Raw genomic sequence first — 14,815 nt, 5'->3', positions numbered from 1 at the left:
CATTTAAAATTATTTTTTGCCTTGTTTCACTATCTAGTTCAGATTGTAGCTCTGGATAAACCTCGAATTGTGGAAAGTAATGTGAAGAATGGGAATTTGAGTTAAATAATGGTAGATTTTAAATCAGTTTATTAATGCAGAGACTTACCCAAGAGATACTGAGTGAATACAGACAGAGCTGAAATGTCAGGAGCTGCCTAGAGTGCCCGGGTCTGAGGAATGAGAGCAAGATGAGAGAGGTAGGCAGGAAATTCCGAGTAAAAGCATTATGTCAGCATCCAAGGGGTTAGCCAAAACAGGAGGGAGTGTGAATCAAGTCACTTCCAGAAATGGAAGCTGAGGATGTTATGCAGGATCCAGGGCACGAGACTGCACTTACACAACTGGCACAATAGTGGTGAAACCGTTACTATAAGGACGGAGCCAGCTCTCTGCCAGGTTCTCGTGTGTCTCACTCGCCAGCAGAACCTGGGAAAGTGGGACTGGTACGAGAACCTGGAGAGCCATTTGGAGGTCACTGCAGAGATTTCGATGAATGCCAACTTCACTTTCCTCTCTGTCCACACGGTCTTTTCTTCTTGCCTTTTCAGTCCCGTGATGGACTATAGCAATCCTGTTTCTTTGTCCCAACTCCAGTTCCCAGAAGAGGGAACCCGGCAGGGCCAGCTTAAGTTGGGTTCCCATCCTGGGCTGCATCAGCCTTGTTGGGGGCAGAGTCACGCGCTGCCAGTCTGGGTACCGGAAACTGACCTGCTCTAATGAGCGGGTTCTTTACAAAGGAAGTGTCATAACAGATTGGGAAAACACCCCGAAAGGTGTCAGCCAAACAAGCGGGTGGATGGCAGTTATTCTTTGGAGAAGTAGAGATCCCTATTTAAGAAATGAGTAATCACTAAAAATATAAATTAAGTCCATGAGATAATATGATTTCACTCTCTGTACAGTGGCGATTTTCCTTTTTGAAATTTTTAAACTTTCAGGTCTTTGCATACCAATCTGTGTTTGACCCCACTGATTAAGGTTTCTCGTTCCCTCCCTCCCTGCTTCCCTTCCTCTCCTCCGTCCTCTTTTCTTCCTCTCTTCCATCTAGTTCCTCCGACAATCAAATCCTCAGGCTTTTCTGAGAGAGCCGTAGTGAAGTACAAGCCTCTCACCTTACAGTGCATAGCCAACGGCATCCCCAACCCATCCCTTACGTGGTTGAAAGACGGTCAGCCTGTGAACACCGCCCACGGAAACCTCAAAGTAAGTGTCCACATTCGTGCGCCCTGAATGGGAAAGTGACAGAGATCTTCCTGGAGTATCACGTTCCTCTTTCCTAATTGTAGATGCTCCTACTGTACAGATTTCGCAGAAAATTTATTGAAATGATATGTGACATGTAACACTTAGCAGTTTTAGAACTTAGCTTCATATCTTGATTTGAAGAATGAAATTAAAGACTAATAATCTATATAATGATATCAATTTTTAACCTAATGATGATATTGATTTTTAACTTTTATTATTTTGATTTATGACTGCCTTTATGATCGATAAATTGGTGTTTTATGCATAAATAGTGTTCATCAACACTAAGTGAGAGTATCCCCAACTGATGCGGACCCCGGCTCCTGGGGTCTGCGTCATTATGGATGAAAATGAGACATTCACACGGACTACTGAGTCCGGTGGAGGAAAAGGGACAGCATGGCTTTTCTCTCAAGGGGAGCAAAAGCCTTGGCCCTTGCTCTAATGAGCTTTTATTGTCTTACTGGGCACATTACAAGAAGGTCCTCATTAACTGTGCACAGGCTCGCTTTAGGTGGTTACGTTATACAGAAAACAAAGGAGAGGATGCTGGTAATCACATCCCAGAAGAGGGATATTTGCAAAGGAAAAGGCGAAAGTGGTTGGATCGGTTACACTCATCCTCGGAAGGTTTAACATGGTTTTTAGGAAGTTGCTTTGCCATGAATGTCCTCAATTCAGGGAGAGGGAGTTTGAGCAAAAGCAAGACTCATAGCGGCCTAGGTTCATTGCAGGCCTGATTCCTCATGGGAAAACCTACCCATGGGCGTGGGTCCTGTGCATCTCCGAGTGGGAGCTGGGCCCATGCCACACAGAGCGGCCTCCCACACCCAATACGTTCACCAGAAACTAAGGTCAAGGTAAAGTCATGTCTGTATAAACCTAACTGAAATGTCTTGAAAAACACATTTTAACTAGTCTGTAAGCTTCAAGAGAACAGAGATTCAATCCCTGTGAGTAAATTCATTCTGTAGCCTTCATTGTTAGTACAGTTCCTGGCATATACCTGTATCTCAGTATATGTTTGTTGGATAGATAGATAGATAGATTGATTGATTTGAAACCTAGATAATTTAAGTGATGCATTTAAAATCCAGATTAATAGATATTGCTACTAGGTTCAAGTTAATTGATTAATGTGCATATGAACTTTGCTTGTAGTATATTTTCAATAATGAGTTCTTTTTGTTACCAAACAACAAGGGGCCAAGGGGGGGCCTGGGACAATATACTATTACCAAAAGGAACCCCCCAGGTTCATTATGTCTGCTGCCAGAGGAAAGATGTCTCTCAATGCCAGAGATTCGTGAAAAGAAAAGGAAATGTTTATTTAATGCTATACAAACTTAAAGTAGTGACCTAATGTCTTCATCAAAATCCCAAAGTCCCTTAAAACACCCACAAACACACACAGTCCTTCCTTCCCCTTTGCCCAGTCTGGGGTACCGTATCTCAGGAAAAGAAATAGAAGTCCGTGGCTCAGGCAGCCCCCAGTTCTTCCCAGTAATCCATCTCGGCTGGTAGGCCTCCCTCGGTCCCCGGCACCATCAGCTGTGTCGGCGGATCTCTGCTAAAGGCGGGTGGTGGTTCCCCCTTCTAAAGCTGCGGGGGTGCCCACTCTGGCAAAGCCACGAGGTTCTCTCTCCACTGCCACAGCCGCATGGTCCTCTCTGTACAATGGCCTCGGGAGTCTCCACTCAGCCAAAACTACGTGGGTCTCTCCCTGCGCAATGGCTGCAAGGGGTGGGGGTCGCCACTCTGCCAAAGCTGAGTGGTGGTTCTCTGCTAAAGCCACATGGTGATTCTCTCTCACAGGGCTTCGGGAGTCCCCACTTTGCTAAAGACCGAGTAGGTCTCCCTCCAATGGCTGCTGTGTCTGGGTTTAAATCCCCGCGCCAATCTTCCTCTGCAGCCCCATTTCCGACTCCTCCCACAATTGACCACACCTGCCAGCACTCCCATATCCTTCCAGCTTCACTGGGCTGCCATTCTGGGTCTGGGCAGGTGTGGAGCCAATCTTCTCCAAGCTCTCACGCAGGTGCTGTAACTCAAGGGGAGTTGCCTCCCAGTTACATCTTGTGGGGAAGTTACTTCCATTCCCCTGGCTCAGAGCATGGCCACAGCTATTTAACATATCTATGCAACCGGTTAAAGGTTATAGATATGTTAAATGACCACACCAGAGGTTAGCTGCAAGGCTGTTGCTTTTGGAAACAGCCCTCAATGGCCCTGCTCCATGTGTCCCTTCCCCCAATCCACACCTGAAGGGGAAGGGGTGAGGACATCTTAATATTTCCTGGACACCCTGAGTTCTGGACCCCATTCCAAATCCCTACTTGGGGCCCCCCTCTTGGCTGCACCCTGTTACATTTTCTCAGAACAAATAGTGGATACTTGTTCACTTATTCCTCTTATTCCTACTCCAGATCCAAGGGAGTGAGTCTTACACTTTGGCTAGTGAACGATTCAGTATGTAACCTTCAAACACAGTGCAGGTAACACTGTTTACTAGAAATAGATATTTATCACATACTCATACAGAAGTACAGAGGAATATAGAGGGGTATGACAACAGGCAATGAGGAGAGCCCTTAAGCATGAGTAATTGTTATGGAGAAAGCCTTTGAACAGAGATCTGGAGAGGACATGGGAGTGAAATGGGCAGAATAATGGAAGGGAACTAGTAGGTTATTTCAGCGGAGAGGTGCATGGGCCACCAACTTAAAGTAAAGGCGAGGATGACACCCCTCGAGGACCTGAAAGCAGCTGGTGGAGCGAGGAACAGAGAGAGAGCATGCAGTAGTATAAGGGGAGACCCGAGAGCAGGTGGGAGGCAGTTCAGTAATATTAATGATTTTATCTTTACTTCAAAGCAATGGTAGATCTTTGAAAGGTTTTACGAGAGGAGAGACGTGGGCAGGTATGCATTTTAAACAGTTACCCAGGCCCCTTTTGGAGAATGATTTGAAGGATCAAGAATAGTTATGTAAAAATCAGTTAGGACTTACTCGTCTAGGAGAGAGAGAAGACAGAAATTTGGCTCCCATGCTGTCCAGGGAGATGAGGATACATGGATATATGCAAGAAATATTTATGGGCTACCTCATTAGGGTTCAGTGAGAGATTGCTCATGAAAGGTGAGGGCGAGGAAATTACCAAGGAAAACTCACAGGAATTTAACCTACACAAATGCACAGATTGTCGTGCCATCCATTGAGACAGGAGCCTCTGGTGGAGGACAGGTTTGAGGGGATAAAAATGTGATTTGAGTTTTGGACCTTGGAGGTTGAGCTGATTTTGAAATACACTAGTGAAAATGTCAGGCAGACCACTGAATATGTGGTCCCGGAGCTCAAAGGACAGCTCTGGCTGGAGAGGCCGGCACATCAACGATTGTTGAAACTCTGGTCACGGTTGAGTTAAACCATGGGGAGAATAAGGAGTAAGGAATGGGAGAGAGAAAACTGACCGAGTTAGTCGTAAGAAATGAAGGCATTTAAAGACCATCTGCGAAAGTGCAGAAGGGAGTGTAAATATATGAATGTGCTCCTTAACATGTTTAGTACCGTGTGGCTGGGGAGTGGGGGGAGCTTCCATGGGAGTGTGTGGAGAGAAGATCATTTGGGGTCAGGATGCGGTTAGGCTGGAGGGCTGTGCTAAGTTGGGATTTCGTTCTGGACAAAGTAGGGAGCCATGAATGAGTGTTGAGGGAGGACTGGCCAAAGGATCAAATTTGTATTTTGGACAAATTATTCTTCTAACAGTATGCAAGATAGATTAACAGTTTGGGAGGTTGGAGACACTGGAATATAAATTAGGCTGTTATAATCCCTCAGGGGCTCTGAGAATGGAAAACGGAGGATCTGAGAAACACAGAGTGGTATAATTAATAGGAGGGTCCGAGCGGGCTCCAAAACCCAGGCGACTGGGAGAGCTGCGGGTGCCATTAAACAAGCTTGGAAACAGGCAATGGGAAGTAGGCTTAGAGATACAGGAAACAATTATGCGCTTTTTTTGGATGTGTTAAATTTTGCGTGCTAACCTGTCCAACAGAAGCTGGAACCACAAGTGCTGAGCTCAGGAGAGAAGTAGAGGCCAGCACTGCAAACTGAGGCGTTTGCCCAGGATTTTTCACTGAAGCCAAGGGTTTGGCTGAAAACCTTCAGCAAGTTAAGTTTCCTCTTTATGGGAGGAAGAAGCAGATTCTGGAAAGTCATCTAAGGAAGTCAGAGGGTGACAACTGCGGGAAAATGCTGTGTCTTCAATACCCAGGGAGCAGAGTGATCAAGGACGATGTAGCCAACAGTGCCACATGCTGTAGATGACAAGGGAGTAGGAATGAGCTCACCGCGGAGGCTGCTGGGCATTGTGACTGAAAGTTAGAGGTAGCCTCTGAATGATCCGTTTCAGAAATAACCGCTGAATCTCACCGACTGCAAAATGGAGGAGGATGGTTGCGGGGAATCTAAGAGGGGAGCAAGGAAAAACAGGAAGAAATTTATCTGCATGTCCATCACTAACACTTTATCATTTTTATTGTGTTTCTGGTCCCTGTGACCATTTCATCAAAAAAGATTGTTGTTTTAGAACTATTCATGAAGTGTTATAGAAATGTGACCCTGTTTTCTCAAATAGCTTAAATTCTAATCACATAACTCATAGTTCAGTGCTAAAGTCTTTTATTCAGTGGAATTTTATGACTCTACCAGCAGGCTGAGCATAGGTTATTTTGTGTTTTCCAGTGAATAAAAAAAGCTCTTCAATCAAGCTAATTTATTTTCTTGTGTAGGAGGAAGTAATTTGGCTCTAATATTTTAAGAGATCATTAAGATATTGGCATAAAAATATAATTGGATATGATAAGTGCAAATGAGTTTGTCTCTCTCCACAAAGGTTTTCAAGTCCAAGTGTAAAGTACCAAATGCTACCATGCTTTCTGCTCCCAATCAGATACAGTCCTCTGGCCGAGTTCTGCAAATCACCCGCGCCCTGATGGAAGATGCTGGCAGGTACACGTGTGTCGCCACCAACGCAGCTGGGGAAGCGCAGCAGCACATTCACCTGCACGTGCACGGTAACGTCCCCCTCCCAGGTTTTCCCAAAAGAGTATTTCTTCCACTTCATTTTTAACATGGGGTGCTCATTTTTGTTGAATTGCAGTATAAGAAAACAGATGTTTATTTTAACCTGTATAAAAAAACAATTATTGTCATTATAATTGCTCACACTAAGGTCTTTAGTTTTCAGGTTGTCAAATAAGATGTATTAGAGCTTATAATCAAACACCCTACCCTGTGTTTTAAAGTATGGGAATTCTGTTGATAACTTTCTGTGGGTAACTTGTTGAAAAGGCAGAAGTTGCAAGGTTGTTCCTTAGCATTGTCTGTGATTTTCTTGCCTGCCTAAAGGAGGGATTCTGTGAGAAGAAGCTGTCCTTGAGGCACAATCTTCTCTCTTGTGCTTTAACTAAAAAGGCTGGTGACCATGGAACCCCTCGTGAACATTACAGCTTCTCAGTAAACTCGGAAGACTGACCTTGAATAGAAGACTTCTATTTCTGGAGTCATCAGAAAGGGCTAAGAAGTACAGGCTTGGACCTTCCTACTTCGGCCAAGGATATTTGCAGAGGGCTATTCAGGATCTCTACCTAAGCTTTATTTATTTTCTCTATATTATTCATGTGATTCCTGTCAAAGCGTTCATTCATTCATTCATTCATTCACATATTCGCTCCACATTTACTGAACAATTTAACCTAGATGAATGTCCCAGCAACTAGCCTAATTCCAGGTACATATTAGGCAATCAGTGGATTCTTAGCAAATGAAAGAATAAATACTAAGTAAATCAAAACATTTCAATTGAAACATTGAATTCTTCTAAGCTGTTTCTTCACATGTTTTCTTTTATTTAAATCAACCAGTCAGGAGATTCAAAACATCAGTTCACTAAATGTTTCCAATAAACCAATTTATTCCCTAAATATGAACACCTGACTTATATGGACATCATACACACAAACCGTGTTGCTTACACGGACCTCGAACAACCAGTATCTGACTGTAACCCTCTTGGAATTGGCTCGCCGAGCTTGAGGCTTTGGGGAGAGGCTGACCCTCTTCTCCCTTACGTTGCCTTGAATTTACCTTGCTCCTCGTAAGGCCTCGTATCTGTCCCTTGTGCTCTTTAGCAGCTGTCTCGGCATCTACTGAGACCTCCACTTCCAGCTAAGAGTAGGCTGGAAAGGGCTTGCTCAGTTTTCCTCGTTTTTCTACCCTGAGATTCCTATTCTCCTCCTTCTATAGGCTATTTACCTTCTCCTTTCCAACAATTTCTGTTCTTATCTGGTCTCCATGGTTGGCTAAGAGGAAACAGTTAAGTGGAACAGCTTGTTATGTTGCAATCATCTCACGCACTGGAGTCCAGCCGACTTTGGCTTAAATTCTGTGCTAACCTTGACCTAGGTAACCTTGAGCTAACCCCTTATTTTCTCTGAATATCTGACTTGTGGAGTGCGTTTGAGGATGACAGGCAATAGGTATAAAATCTCTCCCACGTCTGCTCTCCCAGGTTATCAAAAGGAAGGATGTTTTTGGTCTCTAGAATGGCTCGAAATACTTAAATGATGACTGTATATTGGAGAACAGAATGTATGTCCCCCGAACCAGGAAAAATTAAACTTTATTGTTTGGGGCACTCACACTTCAATGGTCATAAAAATTGTAGGTATTGCACATTAAAACTACATCTTCCTGGGCCCGCCCAAGATCTCCTGAAACCGCATTCCTGGTGCGAGGGGTCTGTGTGCTGTTACATGGAGAAACACTGGCCGAAACTCCAGAGACTGGCCCGGAGCCTTGCCAGGGCGGTCAAGAATGCCTGAAAACCAAAGTCCATGAGAGAAAGCAAGCATCTCATCAAGTCCAGAGCAAAAACAAGAGAAAAAGCAGAGCCAGTACCTAGGAAGGCACGTCTGTACACCTAGGGTCTGATTATGGCAACAAAATACACGCTAGCAGGGGGTGCAATTAGGGTACACACAGCTACAAGGAAAATCACCAGAGAGTGGGGAGACAAGCTGGAAGGCAATCTGGGTCACCGTGAGAAGGGAGAGGAACAGAGGGTGTGTCCTTATAAGGATTTACTAGAAACAGCCAAGTCAGATGGAGAACATATAACAGTCTTCTTGATATGTATTGCAAGCAGCATAGAGGTAAGGTACAGTACTGCTTGAAAATGTTTTATCTAACACCATGTTGACTTCTCTGGATAACAGTTCATCCATCTGAATGGAGAATACGTAATAGAGGGAACTTTTAACGTAATGCTTATTATGATCCACTTGGAGGAAGTAGTTGGCTAAGTGGGTGTGACAGGAATCTGCACAGAAAGCTGGGGTATCACCTCCACACTCAGGGCAGCAACGTTGCCCCAAATACAAATGACCCCAAATTTGACCTCCTTGATACCTGTATTAACAACTTCAGCGAGAACTGGAGATGTTTCAAAAAGTGTAGGAATTTCTAAGGGATTGGTTGATGACAGATTTCAAAAAGATCTCAGAGGTTACAATGACAAGGTAATCTGATGTGGAAAACCACATAAGAAGAGGGTGGAGAAGAGCGGCTGAAAGACACCACCCACTGAAACAATAGCCGCATTAATGGCTTCCTTCTGTTACGGTAGGCATGGCAGTTCCGCTTAACAATGAAGTTCGTCAATCTTAGAAGTCAGTAACTGAAGCCTTATACTATGAAAAACAAGAGAGGAATTGATCCTGTTATACTTTTTTTTTAATCCTCACCTGAGGATATGTTTATTGACTTCAGAGAGAGAGGAAGGGAGAGAGAGAAAAAAACACTGATATGAGATCCATGTGAGAGAGAGATACCCCATATGTACCCCAATGGGGACTTGAACCCATAATCTTTTTGTCATATGGGATGGTGCTCCAGCCAGCTGAGCCGCCTGGCCTGGACTATCCTGTTATACTCTTGCCCTCTGAATGCTTCTAAGGTACCGTAATACTTCTAATTCTGGCGCTATACATTAAAAGGGACCTTGAAAAGATGCATAGGGAAGCAGATAGCATTTAATTTAGTTCATTGATTAATTTATTTAATCAATTCTGTAGTTGCCTTTTAAGTTAAGATTTGCTTTTTCCCCAACCGTTGCTGTTGGGGTAACACCTTCGGCAAATGAGCATTTATGACAGCTGTCATCCCAAAGCGTTCAGTCCCAAGGAAGTCGACCTCCCAGCTGTTTAGTGTTTTCTTTTCTTATGAAAAAAGGTCATAGACGCCTCCATTCTTCTCAAGCATGGGAAAAAAGTCTTCCTAAAAGCTAAAGGAAGGGTGGCCGGTCTCCTGACTGGAAGACCAAGTCATGATCATGAGAAAAGGAACATTCCTAAGACCCCTCTGGGGCTTCCAGGGGGTGCTCTATGTTTTTAAGAAGGCAGAGGCTCTCGGTAGGTGGTCCTTTTTGATCGCCAAATTTTCATAATTCTGGAGGTTCTAATTCTCAAGACTGAGCTATGAAATTATGTCTAAACCCCAGGTATTTGCCAAGTGAGACAGATGTTTCCACAAACAAACGATCATATCGGGTCTAATGGCTCAAGCATTTATTTCGTCTGCACTTAATTATTTCCGAAGAAAAATCAGCCATGGTGAAGCACCCAGAAGTAAATAAAAGCACGGGCTTTGAGTTGGGTTCACTTACTGCCAAGCGACAGCTGTAGAACAGTGAGTTTAAGGATTAACTGCTTGCAAGCTCAGTTTCCTCATCTGGAAAACGGGAAGGGAGATGATAATGCCACGATCGTGGGGGTTGCTGCAAGGATTCAGTGAACGAGCCTGCATGAAAAGCTCAGCCCGGCGTCTGGTTCCCAGTCATCATATGGCAGCTGACCCACTGTTTTGGCCAAACACATAGTTGGCTCCTGGCCCTTCTCACGGCACCGACACTGTAACAAATATATTCAAGTTCTTTACCGTGGGCCAGGAACTGTCCGGGGTCTGTATTAGCTGCCTGGTGAAAGCCAGGTGTAGGGGGAACATTTTTTTTCTTTCCTAATGGGTAACTTCAGTTCAAGAACCTACTATTTTCTCAGCATAGATGAATTTCTTAGTCACTCTATAATAATTTTGGTGGTCAGGGAGGATTAACTCACCCATATTTGTTTTAGATCGGTTTTAAATTAATTCAAATTTAATCAAGATTTGAAAAGTTAATTCATGCCTTTGAGGGATGAAAGGTACAGGCAGGATCTAGCCTATGACGTGTTCAGAAGAAGGTGCTGTGGTTTTGGCCTGATGCAGCTTTGGAAGAAGGAAAATAGTGGGAAAAACCAACAAGTTGAATGGAATTCAACCTCCTGCTTGGAGTATGCAGACATTTTCTCATTGTTATCATAACGTATTGTTACTTTACTAATGGTTCTGTCTAGAAAAGTGTTCACCTAAATTCAAATTGCAAGACCATTCCTTTAAATGCTAGAATGGAATAATTGAATTTGTATTTGAATTTACTTTTTACCTAAAGAGTCCCAGAACCATTTGTCAGAAAGACTATTTTTCCCCATTGAATGGGCTTGGCACTCTTGTTGAAAATTATTTGACTTTAGACGTGTTTATTTCTATAATATCAACTCTATCTCATTGCCTAAATGTCTACACTTTCAGCTGTACCACACTGTCCTTTTTATTCATTTCCCCCACTTTGGAGGCATAATTGACAAATACAATTATACATATTTAAAGTATGATGATTTGATATATGTATACTTTGTGAAATGATTACTATAATCAGATTAATTAACACGTCCTTGACCTCCTGTAGTTCCCTGTGTGTGTGTGTGTATGTGTGTGTGCACGCGTGTGGTGAGAACACTTGAGAGCCATTTTCTCCTTATTTGCTATAGTCACCAAGCTGTACATTAGATCCTCAGAGTTGATTCATCTTATAACCAAAGGCTGGTACCCTTTGAGAAGCTTTTCGTCACTTCTTCCATGCCCCAGCCCCTGTAATCACAATTCTACTCTCTGCTTCTGTGAGTTTAACTTTTTCACATGTAAGTGACCTCACGTAGTATTTGTCTTTGTCTGGCTTATTTCACTCAGCATAATGACCTAGAGGTTCATCTATGTTGTTTCATGTGGCAGGATTTCCTTCCTTGTCATAGCGAAAGTTTAGTATAACATAGTGTACATTTCTTATACATTTGGGACATTAACTTTTTACCAGATCAGATGTATGGTTTGCAAATATTTTCTCCCACTTTGTAGGATGCCTTTTCATTTTGTTGATGGTTTCCTTTCTGTACAGAGCTTTTTAGTTTGATATCATTTCCTTTGTTTATTATGCTTTCGTTGTTTGTGCCTTTGGTGTCCCGGCCAAGACGAATGTCAAGAGCTTTTCCCCTATGTTTTCTTCTAGGAGTTTTGTGGCTTCAGGTCTTACATTTAAGTCTTGAATTCATTTTCAGTTCATTTTTAAGTACTACACTGTCTTGGTTAAATTGATTGATTTTCCTGTTAAACCAACCCTGCCTTCTTGGGATAAGTCTTTCTTAGTCATGTTACATAATCTGTTTATATTTTGCTGGATTCATCTCACTAGTATTTGGCTGATTATTTTTGCGCCTGTCTTCATAAGGCATATTGGTCTGTAATGTCCTTTTATTGGTTATCTCCATCTGGTTTTGTTATCATGATGAAATTGGCCTCTTAGCATGATTTGAGAAGTGTTCCCTCTCTGTTTTGAAAGAGTTTGTGAAGGGTTCATGTCAATTTTACTTAAATGTTTGGTAGAATTCACCAGCAAAGTCACGTGTGCCTGGCATTTTCTTTGTGGGACATTTTTAATGACTAATCCAGAGATCTGAAAAAGTTGAATGACAGTTCCAGGGCTTGAGTGCATGTGTTCCTTTTTTAAAGAAGGGGTGGATTTTTGGAGTCCTTACTGGGCCATTCTTGCTGACATCTAGTCTTTTCAACCAACCCCCTCCATAGGCCTTGCATTTCTAATTCCTACCATATTGTTTTATTGAAGCGGCTACACAGTCTGTCCGAGCCTTCAATGATCACTCCAGTCCAGAAGGCTTTAAGTGAGGATTTAAATAGCTGTTTTGAAGGAATGGGCCACAGACTAATTATTTTTTCTTTCAAGTTGAAAAAGTCAGATAGCCATTTTTAAAGGTTATTCTTTCCCCTTTAATAGCATATCATAAATCAGAATTCAGTAGAGAAAAGAGAAATATTATAGGTATTTTAAACAAAAAAGCAGCTAATACTTTGAATTAGATGGATGCAGAGGAACTACAGGTGTTCAGGAGGAGTGGGTCCTGGGCTTTATCTTCAGGAATAACTTCCAGAAAAACAGAAATCTGACCTGGACACACATCTACTTCTGAGGACAGACTTTATTTTAAACTTGGGAAAAACCAGCTTTGAATGTCATTGCCATGTTTGTTGTTTTTGCTGGTTTTCTTTGGTGTTGTATTCCACTTTTATTTTTATTCTTTCTTTATTCCTGACTTCTTTTGAAACCAGTTGGTCTTTAAAATATTAAAAAGACCAACTAATTGGTCTTTTTGTAGAGTCTGAGTTGAATACTTAGAATATAGATTGCCATTAATAATTAATTTTTAATATATTAATTAGGGCTGTAAATTTTCCTTTAAGTAGTGTGCTACTTGGTGACATTCCATTGTTGGAATTTTAATCAATCTCATTCTAATTTATATTTTCTAATTTTATACTTTTATATTGATTTTCTCTATAATAATGTTTTCTTCTTTATATATAGAAAGCTTTATACTTTGTAAGTTTTGGGTTTTTTTAGAGACTTTATTAATTTATTTTCTTAGAGAAAGGGGAAGGGAGAGAGAGGGGGTGAGAAACATTAATGTGTGGTTGATGCACCCCCCACTGGGGACCTGGCCCGCAACCCAGGCATGTGCCCTGACTGGGAATCAAACCTGCAGCCCTTTGGTTCGCAGGCTGGCACTCAGTCCACTGAGCCACACCAGCCAGGGCAGAAAGCTTTATATTTTTATTATTGATTTCTAGTCATTTTATTATAGTTTTATTAAATTACTGTATAAATGCTTTACTGACAGTTTATGGTCCAATATATAGTTACTTTGAAAGTAATCTATAGGCATTTGAAAATAATATATGTTCTTTGTTAATTATAAATACACATGTATGCAAACATACACATACATCTGGATGGGTAATTTTAATTTTCAAATTCTTGATAACTATTTTTTGTCTCACTACATAGTCAATTTCTGGAAAAGGTATGCTAAAGTATACTACTTTTAGATTTTTCTAACTTTTTCTTCCTTTTAACAATTTGTGCTTTGTTATTCAATGCATAAAGCAGTGTCACTATAATAGATCGTTCATATGTTGTAACAGTTTAATCAATAGAAGGCATTGCTTAGGGCTTAAGGGTTTTTACTTTGCATCCCTGTTGTCAGGAATGATGTCGCCCGTCTTATCCTGGTACACCTCTGTTGGGCTTCTTACTATGAATATTTTTGTGGATTTTAAAATTTGCATTTTTTATCCACTTGGATTTTTTAAATAAAAAAATCCACATTAACCTTCACTGTTAATAACTCTTTACCTAATGAACAAGAACATGAACTCTTACATTTATGCTCTTAATTTAAATATTTAATTTTATTTCTGCTATCTTATTTAAATCTGATCATTTTCATTGTTCCCCATTCTCCTTCCCTCCTTGTCTGCTTTTGCTAAATTAATGGATCAAGTGCTTGATTATATGTGAGGTGGAGGGTAAAGGACTTGAGGACATTGAATGAGTTAAATTTAGCAACTCTTTAACATGTAGTTTTATAAACTACAAATATTAACTTATATCTATAGCATTTCTTGAAATAAAAAAGAGCTGTAGTTTACTTATAATTTTTCACCTTGGCATCTCTTATATTCTCCTGAAAATAGTTTTGAAACCATGGGTATTGTTACCAATTATCATTCATTTTTCACTATAACTTAGACTTTGTTCCCATATTAAATAATAGAGCAGAATTTTCTATGATTATTTAAAGTTAAAAATGTAGTACTTGAACAACAATAAAAAATTTTCTTTAAAAAAGAGAAAGCAGGAAGTCTTAAAGAGTGAGTGGTAACAAGTAACAAATGTTGTTACAGGCGAAATTTGTGTGTCTGTCTGGAAATAAAAGGATGTTATTGCAAGTGTGGGGAAAAAATAGTTTTCTGTTTTATTTCACCAACTATTTAATTGTAACTTGTACATCCAAAGGAAAAATACTGGTAATAAATAAAAATATGATTCTCATTTCACTGAAATGGTTTAAAATGGTACTATACAAAGATAAAGTCAGATATTTGGGGGAAATATTGATTTCTCCTTCATAGGAATAGTTCAAATGCAATACATTACTTCTTGGTAAAGACATTTCATCATCAGGCCAATCAAATTTATTGGAATTAAAAAAATCCTTAACATGTATTACTACTCAGCT

General features: G+C 41.1%; 1 protein-coding gene across 6 annotated transcripts in view; it reads left to right on the top strand.

The window, feature by feature from the left end:
- Window positions 1–14,815, top strand: part of HMCN1 (hemicentin 1) — a 397,788-nt gene that overhangs the window by 246,150 nt on the left and 136,823 nt on the right. For all 6 annotated transcript variants that reach the window (XM_036015314.1, XM_028530624.2, XM_036015317.1 and 3 more), the window contains 2 exons: window positions 1,091–1,245; window positions 6,241–6,364. In XM_036015314.1, the coding sequence (XP_035871207.1) occupies window positions 1,091–1,245; window positions 6,241–6,364 (279 nt within the window). The remainder of the gene's footprint in view (window positions 1–1,090; window positions 1,246–6,240; window positions 6,365–14,815) is intronic.

The sequence above is a fragment of the Phyllostomus discolor genome, chromosome 14 (assembly GCF_004126475.2).
Source record: "Phyllostomus discolor isolate MPI-MPIP mPhyDis1 chromosome 14, mPhyDis1.pri.v3, whole genome shotgun sequence".
NCBI lineage: Eukaryota > Metazoa > Chordata > Mammalia > Chiroptera > Phyllostomidae > Phyllostomus > Phyllostomus discolor.
Note: the sequence above shows the minus strand (reverse complement) of the source record. Positions and strands in the feature narration are given on the sequence as shown.